Here is a 13,880-nt window from a genome sequence, read left to right on the forward strand (position 1 = left end):
TCTCTTAGTCTGGTTTCTTTGATAAGTCGTTCATATGCTTCTACAGTGGCCTCTTCAAGATGCGTGTGTGTATATAGGTAATATGATCTAATAAAGCATTACTGGTAAAAAGTTTCAGTATGCTAATTAGACTTTAGTGTTTTAGTACAGCTTTGGAAGGACTCATCCTGAGTGAAGGGATGTGGTGAAGCCCCAGGATTCCATTATTGCTGGGGAAATTCTGTGCCAAAAAACTAAATTCTGCAAACAAAATATCCCCCAGGAATAGTGTTAACCCCTACGACAACCCAATTCCTGCTTCTTTGTTGTTGTCTTCTCCTCCCCTCCCCCCCCAGAGCCCAGCTGTGGAGCCCTTCCTGGCACTCTAACACACCAGACACTCTCACACACCACCCCTACCCAGACACTCTCACCCCATACCCCACCCTCTCCTGAGGCTAGCTGCAGGTGCACGTCTTTCCGCTCCCCCTCCTCACACACGCCCCTAACACTCACAGACCCTGCCCTCCTAGAGCCCAGGGATACCCTCCAGTTCCCTCTCCCTCCCCTCGGGCTTGTCTTCTATTTGTGAGCTGGGCTGTGCCGGGTCCAACGGCTCCTACTGGTGGCCAACATCTCTATAGCCTATTTCTATGGGAGGGAAATGGAATTTCTGCCCACTCACCATTAATTTCTGCAAAATTCTGCATTGTGTAATGGCACAGAATTCCCCCAGGAGTAATTCCATGGAGTAAGCTTGAGCTGTCTCTGGAATTAGCAAGAATAGTAGTCTAACCCAGATCCTTTCTGGACCTCTTCCACAAAGTAAGTCAGCAGATAATAAATTTTGATACTGGTTTTCATGTGAGTTTTTGCGCTCCATAAAAACATATGGTTAGATACAGAAAGAATCTTCAAAACCTTTCTTTTCCAGCTGGGCTTCTGGAGATGTGAAGGGAAGAAGTTGGAAAGTACTTTGGGATATAACTTGTAAAACAGCCAGCGCTATCATGTATTTATAAAATCGGAAACCTTCACATGGTACCAATACACATTACTGCACCATACTTTAACTTTTTTTCTTTGACTCATGTCTAATACAAAATCTCTAGCTATAATTGAAAGTGGGTATGTGAAAGAAAGTCACCAGAAGTATCTATTGATATTTGAGACCTTTTGATCACACTATTGGAGGAGGGTAAATGCAAATTGCACAACAAACTACATGACTTCAGCTCCTAAATTTCCATTTGGGTCATAACTTAAGTTTTCCTGATCAGGAACAGAAGAGATGCTTTACCATCTGTCTACACAGTTTGATCAAGAGAGAGAAGAAAAATTTAAATTCTACTAGGATTAAGTGGTATCAACTGTGCTGGCCTTACCTCAGTAATATGACCGTGACAAAAATCACTAACCCTTAGGAGAACTTAATATCCAAGTGTGTGTAAACTGAACACTGGCTGATTTTGCCCCAGTGTTGTGCCAGGGAGGAATCTTGGCTATCGGGAGGTGTGAATGCCTCCATCTGGGAGCTATTAATAAGAGAGAGGTTGTGTCGGGAGGTCGAGATACGGGAGGTCGAGATACGGCGATGGAAAGCGTTCGCTAGGGAGCTGTCAGGAGTCTTAGTGAGCCATGTTTAGGAATAGAAGACTGGGCTTCTGGAGATGTGAAGGGAAGAGTTGGAGAGTGCTTTGGGATATAACTTGTTTTTAAAAAAAAAAAAAAAGTTTATTGCATGCGAAAAAACAGGCTACCTCATAATTTACAAAATGTAGGAACTGGACCTTTGCCTGGGACCTGCACATTCCATTTGCAAAAGAGGATTGGAATAAACAAAAAGAAAGTAGAAGGGATGTTTTTCATTCTGGTGTACTTCTTGAAAATCCTTTGTTTCTTCTTATTTTACTCTGTTTCTAGCTGATTTGTTTCCTCAGAAGATCCAGGTTTGTTTAAAATCTTTGTATGACCACAGTGAGCAGGGATCAGTTTGAGTTGCAGGAACTGAAGTGTTTTCTTTTTATTTTTGCAGTTTTCTATTCTCTCTCCGTGTCTCCCCCCCCCGCCCCCCCAAAAAAATCTTGGAACCGTACACACCTTATTAGCCAAGAGATTATAAAAATTAGGACATATCTTAATGTATCAGTATGCATATATTCCATAAAGACTTGTCTTTGTCTTTGGAAGATCAAGACAAGTCAGTTAATCTGTGTCCTTGGCTATCTCAACCAGCCATCCTGAGCACCTCAAACTCTACCTGAATGTGTGCTAGTATTTTGTCAGTAGTCATGTGTTTCCATTATAGTGGCAGCTGGCAAAAGCACCTTTGGAGAGTTGTGGCTCTTGGGATGCCTCATTGTCATGCAAAAAGTTGGTGGTAATAATAGGAGGAGTTAGGGGTTTCTAAATTCAGAGGGCTGAGGGAGGAAGAGGTTAGGGGCATCCTTGACCTTCCTTTCAAATAGTTATATTATTGGGTTTAGTTTTTTTTTTTTAGTAATAACTGTTGCCTGTTGGATGGAAAAAGTAAAACTTGTGCTATTGGCATATTCCATGTACCTTGTTGCCTTCTGCTTTCAACTTTGAGCACTGTTGAATGAGGCAATAGTTCTTAATTATAATCAGACAGTTATTGTGTGTGTTGAGAATAAATTACATAGCTTGAAATTTGGAAATGAGGAGGAAAGAGGAGGATCTTGGGGATTGTCTTCTTTTGTGGAATATATTAATAAAAATATGTGCTCTTTGACCGAAGTGCTTAGCTCTAATAGTGTTAAACAGATCTTGAGATTTATTTCCATTTGCTCAGACAGCAAATCAATTAACTTGAAATTTAATGAATTAACAGCTAGTGTGTTAGTAAATGCAGCCTGTGCAACAAGATCACATTTTGTAATCTGACTACTTAATTCCTCTCCCTTCTTGACCTGCATTTTAACTGAAAATACTGTCAGTTATTCAAGTAAATCCAAGTGGGCATGCTTGGAAAAGAAAGTGTTGTTTTTTGTGTGTCGTGTCCTTCTCACCAAAAATAAAAAAAAGTGTGCTCTGGAACACATTTCAGCAGGAATCCTTTTTATTTTTTGCTTTTAAAAGTATTAACATACAAGGTCTAAATGACAAAACTGAGTGTTCATGTGCAAACTTCCTGACTCCTGCACGCTGCTTTCCATAAAGGATGTGCTCAAATCTGGTCACATGGAAGTAGTAAAATCAGTATTGTTGATATTTAAGCATATTTGAAATGGTAGTGTCCCGGAGTTAAAAGTGGCTAATATCAACAGGAAGAATAGCATTGTGTAAATTGCTTGATATTTACATGTATGCTATCTTTAATTTTTTTTTTTTTTTTTTTTAATGTGGACCTGAAATCAACTGAGAGGCAGAATACCTCTGTCTTTGTATATATGTATAATTTTGGTGTACACGGGAGTTTTTACATTAAAATGTGGGGGGTTTTTCAGGTCAACAAGGGCAGCCACAAGATTATTCAAAGGCTTGGGAGGAATATTACAAGAAGCAAGGTAATGTTTGCTAGAAATGAGATTATTTTGAGCTTCTTTGTCTTTGTTACAGCAACAAAGTTATGTACTCCTAATTTATTTTAGGTCAAGCAGTTCCAGCTCCAGCTGGGGCCCCACCAGGTCAGCCTGATTACAGTGCAGCATGGGCTGAATACTACAGACAGCAAGCAGCATATTATGCCCAGACAAGTCCACAGGGAATGCCACAGCATCCTCCAGCACCACAGGTATAAAGTTTTATGAATTATTTTGTGTTTATAAATTTATTTATTTTTTGCGCATGTCTCCTGTTTTTGTTACCGTTGGAGTGTGCATCCTTTTTTTCTAGCAAAATAACTCAGAATAATTAGTAAATGACTTTTATCTGGTAACTTGAGTTCTCTATCTCTTCAGAACGTTCAGTGCTTTTGATTAAAAATTTTTCTCCTCCCAGGGTTTAGAAAATCATGCAAGAAGCCACCACCATTTACATTAACCAATTTTTCTTTCTTAAAGGCTTCACTCCTGAGTTAGCTCAATTTGAAGGATTTTCTTTAACTTTTTGTGTATCTCTTATGTATCTCTTCTGCACAGGGCCAATAATAAGAAGTGGACAATACAGTATTTGCTTCATTGTGTGGGGGAAAAAACCTTTGTTAAATGTATGGATGCAGACGCCTTGATGAAGATCTTAATTTTGTTTGGTTTAAAAATAGTGTTTTTGAAAATGTACAAAATATCTATCACTACTGATAGGAGGTAATATTTCTGTGTAGAAATGAAAATTGGTTTGTTTTTAGTATATTAGTGTAGATGTACACATTCCAGCAAATGTATTTGCAATTATTATGTGGTCAATGCTTTGTGATATAAATGTACTTTTTCAATGTATACTTTCACTTTTAAAATGCCTGTTTTGTGCTTTACAATAAATAATATGAAACCTCCTGTGTCGGTAAGTTGGATATGTGGGTATTTCAAGAATTCTAGGACTTACTAGCAATGCTGAATTAAGGTATATGTACCCAAATGAGATTTTTTTTTCCCCCCATGAAATCTTAGAATGAGTTTAAAAACCTGTCATTGGCATGTTTTCCCCTTTGCAGAATAGTCGTAGATGGAGGATCTCTTTCATTTATTGTATTTTGCTGTCTAGCACCAGTAATCTTGATACCTTTATTTTCTTTCTATTTGATTAAAAATTGCATGTGTTTAAAAAGGTGATCTTTTGGCATACTTCCATTGCATTAACAGTGAAATTTCCCTTTTTATACATGACCACTGTTTCAGACCTGTACAGCTGCTATAAGTTAACCTTTCTGTTTTTTAATTTGATACTTACTTGACTGTTTCAGCATAACTATTTTAAACATTTTTCAGATTAGTTATAAAAGGTTTTTACTTTTTAATTAAATGTTCTAAGCATTCAGTTTGCAGTAGTTCATTTCAAAAATCAGTGTAGAAAGGTGAACTTGGTTACCAGAATTGCATCTGACATTGAAACTTTATATTTTGTTTGGGGTAGGGGGAGTGGTTGACAGAGAACTTCTTTCAGTACAGATAAGTCCTGTTGTGTAAATGCTCAAGACCAGTTGTTGAATCAAATTATTTGATATACTTTTTTTGTTACATTACTGCTCATACCGAAAATCTGATTCTGTTGAAATTCATTGTTTGCTGTTTGCATATTTATTGGCTCTTTGCATATATTAGACTACATGCAATACAGTCTGTCTTGCCATTGTCTGTTGAAGTGCAGGTTTGATCCAGCCAGTATAGAACTAGCTCTATAGGGGTGAGGAGGACTGTGCTGTGTATCATCCTTGATTGTTCCTTCAAGGAGCATTGCACTGTAAGTACATCAGAATGACAAATTGATGAACTGCAACAGTATCGTTTGTCAATGTTCCACATAATGCAAATGCCATACTTGTGTGAATATTATGTTGGAATACAGTGCTAATATCTTAGGAAATCATAACTGCTTCTTAATTCAGAAACATAGGTGTGCATATATATATATATGTGAGCTTTATGGGTAAGTATTCTTGAAATGTTCAGCAATAGCTAAAGAAAATCTTGTGTTATCTAAGTAATACAACATTTTTCACTAGGGCTCCTGAGACAAAGGCTGTATTATTTAGTTTATGAAAATATGCATATCTTGTTAATATGAAAAGTGATTGGAACTGCTTGACAGACAGAAGTTGTTTTGTCTTAAGTTAGTTTGCAGACATGTAGTGATGCAGGTATATGTTAAACCATTTTATAAGCCTGTATTAGCCATATCTTTTTGGAGCACCATTTGTTGCTTTGAGAATACATTTTTAAGGTGGCTGCATAGAGAAGTAAAACTTAAGGCTTGAAATTTGAAGTAGTTTTATTATACAGATAATTAGCAATGTATTTTATTGCGTTTTGTAGAACCTGGAGGGAACTACCTTACCCCTTTTTAGATTAGGAATTTTAGTAGTAGTTTGAAACAAACTGCTGGGAAGATATTGCAATCTTTAGGGTAGGATATGAAGCTTAATAGTTAAGATATTTTGCATGATACTTTTATAGATGACATTATAGTAGAATGGTGCATTTTATTACTAATTAAACTGAACAAAATTAAATTCACTGGATTCTATATCATTCACAAAATGGAGGCTGTTGATTTTGATTCATTTTAAGGTATAAAATCTTTATTAATTGCAAACAGTGCAATTATTTATACTTCACAGTGCCTTCCCAGACCTTCCACCTTAGGTTCTGCTGCAAAAAGCAACAGGTAAGCACAACCTAAGGAAGTATATAAATACATATTTCAGTACATTAATGTTGTCCCTGTGAGATTTTTGTGGTTGTGTATTCAAAAGCAATCTGCTGATTTCCCCAAATGCATTCTGTTACTCATGGTTCCATTTCAGTGGAAAGTCTCTCAGTTGTTTAAACAACCGTTCACATTTCTGGGTAAATATGTATCTTTATTTTTTTAGAAAAGATGAGTGGATTGCTGCAGTAATTAAACTTAATCTGAATAAGTAATTTTTTGTTACTTTTTCCTCAAATAGCTGAATTGTAATAATTTAACAAAGGAAAACAAAACTTTTTCCCCCTCCCCCAAGATGCAGGAAATACTTGGTTAGAAACTTCAACAGCCTTCACAAATGTTTTTATTACTGGCAAGTCATTATTCCCACCCCACCCCTAAAAGCTAAATAGAATACTGTGTGTTTCTCTTGTTACTGGAACTGATAACTTGACTTTTTAAAGAAGTTATACAACATAATATTAGTGAAATTTTTAGATAAACTAGTTTGCTTATCCACCTGATATAGTAGGAAAACTGACACAAGTTTTGCAAAATAGTATGTCTTACTAGAAAGCATGTGCACAAGTGAAATGTTAACTGTATGGCAAATAATCTTTTCATTATCTATATAGCAATCAGTATTTTCTGTTCTTTGATACTTTCACTGGATTGCTGTATACTTTTGCCAGTTTAAAATGTTTGTTTTATTCGATGGTCTGGTACAGTTTTTTAGTTAAAGCAGCATCTCATCAGTTTTTGTTTATTCAATATATAAAATGTGCTGATCCTTCTTTTTCAAAAGTCCTGCTTATATCTATATCAAAGAAAAATATTCAAAAATACTGCCTTCATTTTCACACACAGTGCTGAAGATGCTGCAAGCACCAAATCATAGCTCATAAAATCAGGTCCTGAGATAGTTACTACCAATAAAGAGGAATCCTTTGAGTGTATGCCATTGGTGAGCCGATGAGCACGGACCATAGAAGGGGTCCATGTAGAAGGTAAAATTGGCAAAACAACAGATTTGAAATGTATCCCATACATAATGGTGCAGGGTATAATTTTTCTGTCTGATCACTTCTCATTCTTTAAAATGCTATTTGCTTGACCATAAATGTTCAATAATCTGTTTAGTTTTTAACACTATGTGGCTAATATTAAACTATATATTTTAATTTATATTCTTCTAAGCAGTCAAGCTTAGATATATTTACCTTCTGAAATTAATAGTTGCACTTAATTCCCTCAAGCCACTTCACTTTTGTTTACTTGTAGTTTGATATGTAACTCATTTATTTTTCACAAGAGAACTAGGTATGTACCCCCAGTGGCTTTTAAATCCTAAAAATTTATTGTCTGGGGTGGGATTTCAATTTCACTTCCTTAAACATGCTGCTTTTTATTTCACCATTACGTGAATATTTTAATAATTCAGATCTTAAACTGAGTAAATTTAGGAAGTGGGAGGAAATAGAAAAGACAGGCCAGTTATTTGGATTGATGATGGGGTGTGAAAGTCATAATGGCTTCAGTTTAGTGTTTGTGGCATACTGATTTTCTGCTCACTTATTGCTGGACTTATTGGCATGTTTTATGCTAAGCGTAGTGTTATTATTTAAATCAGTCTTCGAACTATTTCTTTTAGAGGACAGAAGATAATTAAATTACTAGAATCTTATTTCTGAGCAAAGATTTGTTTTGTGATTTGGTAGAAAAGTAACTGAACTTTCCAAAATGGGACGTTAAATAAATGTATCTTGATTGGATAGAACCTTGCAAATGAAGTAGGATGTTGAGTACTGCAGTTTTAAAAGGGAAGTAGGGGAAGTGTAATGTTTAAAAGCATTTACAGCTTGTGTTCTTCAGTCTTTATACTGTAAGACATGCCATGAACTATGGCAGCTGGGAGGGTAACCTTCAGTTGGAAGTATCATAGTGTATTTTGGTGTCCAGGCAGGTTGTATTATTATTCACTGCACAGCCTCTTACGTGAAATATTTCATCTTCCTCCATAACAGTTTTATTGGATTCTTGAAACTATTTTTCCCCCTCATGAAATAGGTTTTCTATGTTTCCTTTGCATGTTGTAAATTGGCAAAATTTGGGCCGTCCAGTAAGCATACAGTTGACAGGGTTCCCTCTTCCCTAGTAATACCCTATAAAACTCTCATGTATATGCACATATTTCTCTTATGCATGTGAGATGCATTTTCGTCCTGAGAAAAGTGTTCTCTACAGAAACTACCCGTGTGTAAAAAGAAGATTGGCTTTATAAGGCTACTGTGATGGGAAGTGTCTTAGGGAGATGCAGCTTGGACTTGAGGTAAATTGAATGCTTTACAAAATGTGGTTTTGAGCTTGCATTATTGACATTGTATGTAATATGGGTACACATTAACTGTATAACATTTTTTGTATGGTTTTCTCAATAAATGTAACATGATGGATAATACAAAATGATGTTTGTCTTTTTTTCCCTTCTTTCCTCCTGGCTTTATCTTGACTTTCGCATGTCACTTCAGATGGAAAATACATACATTTGTGATTATTTTCACAGTATTGTATAAATTCATGCAAGAAACATTGAAATGTAGGAATGGAAGGGACCTGGAGAGGTCACCACCTGTAGTAGGGTCAGACCAAGTATACTAGACCATTGCTGACAGGTGCTGGTTTAACCTCTTCTTAAACGTCCAGTAATGGGGATTCCACACCCTCTCTTGATGATTTACTCCAGAACTTAATTATCCTTATAGTTAGAAATGTTTTCCTAATATCACCCTTGCAGCAGATTAAGCTATTCCATAAATCCATGACGAGACCAGCCAATCACTGTCTTTCCTCAAAACTAAACATACCCATTTTTTAAATCTTTCCTCATCAGTCATGTTTTTTTAAACCTTGGTATCACTTTTGTTGCTCTTCTCTGGAATAAGCATGATGCCCAAAACTGGGGACGCTGTTCCACGTGAAGCCTCACCAGTGCTGAGAAGAGTGGGAAAAGCAGTCTTACATACAAACACTCTAGTTAAAACACCTCAGAATATTTGCCTTTTTCGAAACTGCATCACATTGTTGACTTGTACTGCTGAAAAGGATATAGGGGTTACAGTAGATCAGAAATTGAATACAACTGCCTAGCCCAGTTATTTGCCACTTTTATTTATAGATTTGGATTTTTATTTCCACATATAGTACTTTGCACCTGGCTTTTTATAAGTGCACTCTCTGCTCCATTATCCAAGTCATTAATGAACATATTGAATAATATCAGACCCAAGACATACCCCTGCTGGATCCCAAACGTTTATCTAATTTGACAGCAAACCACTGATTATGCTCAGAGATGGTTATCTTTCAACCAGTTGTGTATCCATTTTATAGTAATTTTATTTAGTCTACATTTCCCTAGTTTGGTTATGTGTGTATCACTGGGGACTGTCAAAAGCCTCACTGAAATTAAGATGTCACATTACTGCTTCTCCCTTTATCCACTGGGCCAGAAACCCTGTCAGAGAAGGAAGTAGATTGGTTTGGCATGATGTGTTCTTGACAAATCCCTGTTGGGTATTACTTATCACCCTATTATCCTGTAGGTGCTTACAAACGGATTGTTTAATAATTTTGTGAAGAAACACTACCTACATGAAATGAATGAAGATATATTTGACAATTTATCTTCTAATTGTAATATTCAGAAGACTGTCATGCAGCTGATCAGCAAAATAATTGTCAGGATATATCTAATTGTAATTGTTCATTGAGAACCAGAAAAAGTTTCAAAAATATGCAGCTAATACAAACACAAATGGAACCAACAACCAGAATATATAACTTAAAATAAAACCTCAAACAATCATTGTTTTATTTTTTCCATAAGAATTCATTTGGGTACAGCCTCTAGCTTATTGTATTATGTTGAAGAATATAAGTGCAGAAAAAGTTGAAGTATGTATGCTTTGTATTTAAAAAAATAAGTCCTATGAAGGTTGGACAGAATAATCTGAACAAAAATCCATTTTAAAATGTTTTGAGGCACTGACAGGTACATCATTTGTCTTTGTGGATTTCCCATAAGAGAATTAACACTTGTTGTCTTTTCACTACAAAACCAAACATAGACTAAGATGCAGTAACAAAAATTGCAACCAGGTGAGGACGAAAGTGGAGAAAATAACTGCTGTGCAACCCCAATATATCCCCAAATGTACTTTCTTCAAATTTTGTTTTAATATGCCAAATGCTATTTTAACATGGGTAACTGGTACAGATGTGGGGGGAAAAAACAACCTTCAAATGCAAGTCTTGGTAGTCTAACAGAGTGAACAAAACTTTAGCCTATAATCACTAATAGTGTAAATTCATCACTAATTACACATCCCATTACTATGTTGAATATAAGTTACAGCTGATTGAAAGAAAAATGTTTTATTAAACAAAAAGCTTAAACCATTACATAACCTTTTATTGTTTAAAAATAGTACATTACTTTTATTCCAGAAACATTCGTTTTTGCCTGTTAAGTCTGAGACAAAATAAAGCAGCTATAAACTTAGTGTTCATGCAGAATGTATTCCTACCTCCTGAACTTCCAGATTATGTATTTAATTGTTATACTACAGAATAATTGGTCATCAAAGGTAGGAACACAAATACAATTCAGTTTTTTCTATAGTTGGGCTTTTTCATACCAGTCCTCCTTTTAGTGTAATGTGCCTTTGATACCAAATTTCACATTGTAACAGAACTTGAACACTCATGCAGTACAAAGGATATCCCTATCTGCTATAGGAATGACACTTTGTAGTTTCCTTTTATTGGCCCCACCACAGAAAAAGAGATGGATGCAGTAAGAAAGTTGAGGGAGGTTTCCAGCAAAAGTAGAGGATTAGTAGTCGTCAGCTAGAAAAGAAAAGGAGAGTCAAGAAAAATGGAATAGTCTTTGCAACAGGAAAGGTGTGTAAAGTAATTAGGCACTGAAACAAAACAAGATAAAACATTAACTCTTACTTTCAATGGTGAGAATACAGGTGCTAGCTGCTGTGCCTCTGCTGTTGACTGCTTTACACATATATTCTCCTTCATCTTCTGGGAAAGTTTCTGGTAAGTAAAGGCAGTAAGTTTCTCCTCTTTCAATGTACTGATAGTCCTCAGAGTCCTGCAACATTTCCCCTTCAAACCACCATGTGACTTCAGGTTTTGGCTCTCCCGTAATTTTAACAGTAAATCTTACTGGCTCGCTGTCTACAACTGATGTGTTCTTTAGGGGTTTCTTGAACCATGGAGCTCCTGACCGAGCTTGGTTCTCTTCATCTTCATAAGTAGAACCATTTATAATACTTCCCTCTTCTTCCTCCTCCTCTTCCCTTTTCTGTGTTAAAAATAAATTGATTTAGAGAATTTCAAACACTGTTATAACATGAACAGTGTGCAATGCCTCGTAAATCTTTGGCCATATGAAAGTTAGAAAAAACTAAAATTTTGGGGAAAGGAGATGGCAACTCCCAAAGCAAGCATACTGGATAATAACAGATTATGTATCAATACCACAATCTGGATACTGAACAAGAAAGGCATAATGGGAAAGTTGGGGAAGACAGAGCTTAATGTAGTGAGGTGCAGAGGTGGAATCTGGGGAACAATATAAGAATGTATGTTGCTTCCTCCTTATTTGAGAACTGGCCAAATGTTTTAAGGAAAACATGTCCACCTTCTCTACACCATTATGTATGTATTAGAGCTGTTAAACTATTAAAATAATTAATTGCTGTTAGTCAGTTTTAATTGCACTGTTAATAATAGAATACCAATTTAAATTATAAATATTTTTGGATTTTTTTCTACATTTTCCAATATTGATTTCAATTATAACACAATACAAAGTATACACTGCTCACTTTATCTTTGGTCTAAATATTTGTACTAAATATAGTGCGATCTACAAGTCAAAGCATGAAGAGGCATATGAATGTTTAGCACAGTGGTTCTCAGACTTTTGTACTGATGACGTCTTTCAAACAGCAAGCCTCTGAGTGATCCCCCCCTTAAATACATAAAAAAGTGTTTTTAATGTATAACACCATCATAAATGCTGGATGCAAAGGGAGGCTTGGGGTGGAGGCTAACAGCACACAACCCCCCATGTAATAACCTTGTGACCCCCTGAGGGGTTCTGACTCCCAGTTTGAGAACCAACCCCTGGTTTAGCATTTCTGGCACAGAAATACCTTGCAGCACTGGCTACAAAAGTGCTATTTTTTTTAGTGCAAATATTTGTAAATAATATAAAGTGAGCACTGTACACTTTGTGCTGTAATTGAAAAATATATTTGAAAATGTAGAAAAACATCCAACATTGATAATAAATGTTATTTAACAGTGCAATTAAAACAGACTAACCATGCTTAATTTTTTTATCAAGTTAATTTGTTCTGAGTTAATTGCTTGAGTTAACTGCGATTAATTCCTTCAGACAGGAATATCTGCAAATTCCAAAAGCAATTTTACTGGATATTTCAACTGTTTCTGTAAATTTTTGCAGTATCAAGACAATCATGATTCTAGTAATGTTGCTACTAACTGGAAATAAACCAGCTCTTAAAACACGCATTTCATTAATAAATTAACAGAAAATTCTTGGCTCTTGAACATTTCTGGAGAGGGCGTTTTGAATCCTCCATACCTTCTGTAGTGCAGCATCAATTTCCTTCTGTTCAAACTGCATACGTAGTAATTTTTGTTCCTCAATTCTTCTTTGTTCCTCTTCTTCCCTTGCCTTTGCCATTTGCTCAAACCTAGCCTTCATGTTTACTTTATGAGTAAATGGAGCCTCAGGTTTCTTGGCAGGCTTCACATCTACTTCATCATCCTTTTCAGTTTAAAGAATAAGAAAAATTCAGTAAAGTAATACAGTTTAGCACTTTACTTTTAATCATACTGACAGAAGACTGTACCAATAAACAGTAAAAAGGCTAGCTTAGTTGAAGGGTTCACATTTTGCTTGTTTCTGGGGGCAACATGACCCAGCCAGAATGGTGTAGCAGTTAAAACCCCATAAGCACAACAGCATCTGAAGGATGGTCTAGACTGGGATTTAGGGATGAGCTATTCGCTAGGTAGCTTTGCCATTACGAACCTTTAGTTGAAGCAATAATGCTTGAAAACATGCTAAATTAAATTTAAAACCCAGGCTCCCTACTATAAACACACTTATATGCTAGGTTGTCTTCACTGAAAAAAAAAAGTCTTTACTATGTGATACCTATCCTGAGTTAATTATTTTAATAGAAACTTCTAGTGGAGATAGGGCACTAGTTACCTGTATACAATCCTACAAACTGCTGGGATTTACTTCAACTAGCTATGTCAAACAGCAAACTACCTCTACCTTATCTCGACAAGACTTTACTGTGAGAACTATTTCTAGATAGCTGAGTGGGTGGGTATTCCTAAAAGTGTCAGTTTCAAGATACCTTGTACAGCACCTAGCACAAGGTTCTGGGCACTATGGCCCATATAATTAGTATTTAATCATTACACTAGCTCTTGTGCATGTAAGTCAAATTTTCTGGAAGGGAGCCCGAGAAAGAAGA

At 36.0% G+C, this 13,880-nt stretch overlaps 2 protein-coding genes across 8 annotated transcripts in view; one reads left to right on the forward strand and one right to left on the reverse strand.

Moving 5' to 3' along the window:
• The window catches only part of FUBP1 (far upstream element binding protein 1), a 54,962-nt gene that overhangs the window by 26,377 nt on the left and 14,705 nt on the right, over positions 1–13,880 (forward strand). For 3 of the 7 annotated variants that reach the window (XM_050961872.1, XM_050961875.1, XM_050961878.1), the window contains 4 exons: positions 3,447–3,506; positions 3,591–3,733; positions 6,215–6,261; positions 7,150–8,748. In XM_050961872.1, coding sequence (XP_050817829.1) covers positions 3,447–3,506; positions 3,591–3,733; positions 6,215–6,261; positions 7,150–7,180 — 281 coding nt within the window. In that variant the 3' untranslated portion in view covers positions 7,181–8,748. Of the gene's footprint in view, positions 1–3,446; positions 3,507–3,590; positions 3,734–4,079; positions 4,173–6,214; positions 6,262–7,149; positions 8,749–13,880 lie in introns of those variants that run through there. The other 4 variants (XM_050961873.1, XM_050961877.1, XM_050961876.1 and 1 more) reach the window with 3 other exon arrangements.
• Positions 11,288–13,880, reverse strand: part of NEXN (nexilin F-actin binding protein) — a 39,715-nt gene continuing 37,122 nt past the window's right edge. The window contains exons 12-13 of the mRNA XM_050961905.1: positions 12,971–13,156; positions 11,288–11,659 (exon numbers count right to left, since the gene is read on the reverse strand). Coding sequence (XP_050817862.1) covers positions 11,288–11,659; positions 12,971–13,156 — 558 coding nt within the window. The remainder of the gene's footprint in view (positions 11,660–12,970; positions 13,157–13,880) is intronic.

This window comes from Gopherus flavomarginatus, chromosome 7 (genome assembly GCF_025201925.1).
Source record: "Gopherus flavomarginatus isolate rGopFla2 chromosome 7, rGopFla2.mat.asm, whole genome shotgun sequence".
NCBI classification, from domain to species: Eukaryota; Metazoa; Chordata; order Testudines; family Testudinidae; genus Gopherus; species Gopherus flavomarginatus.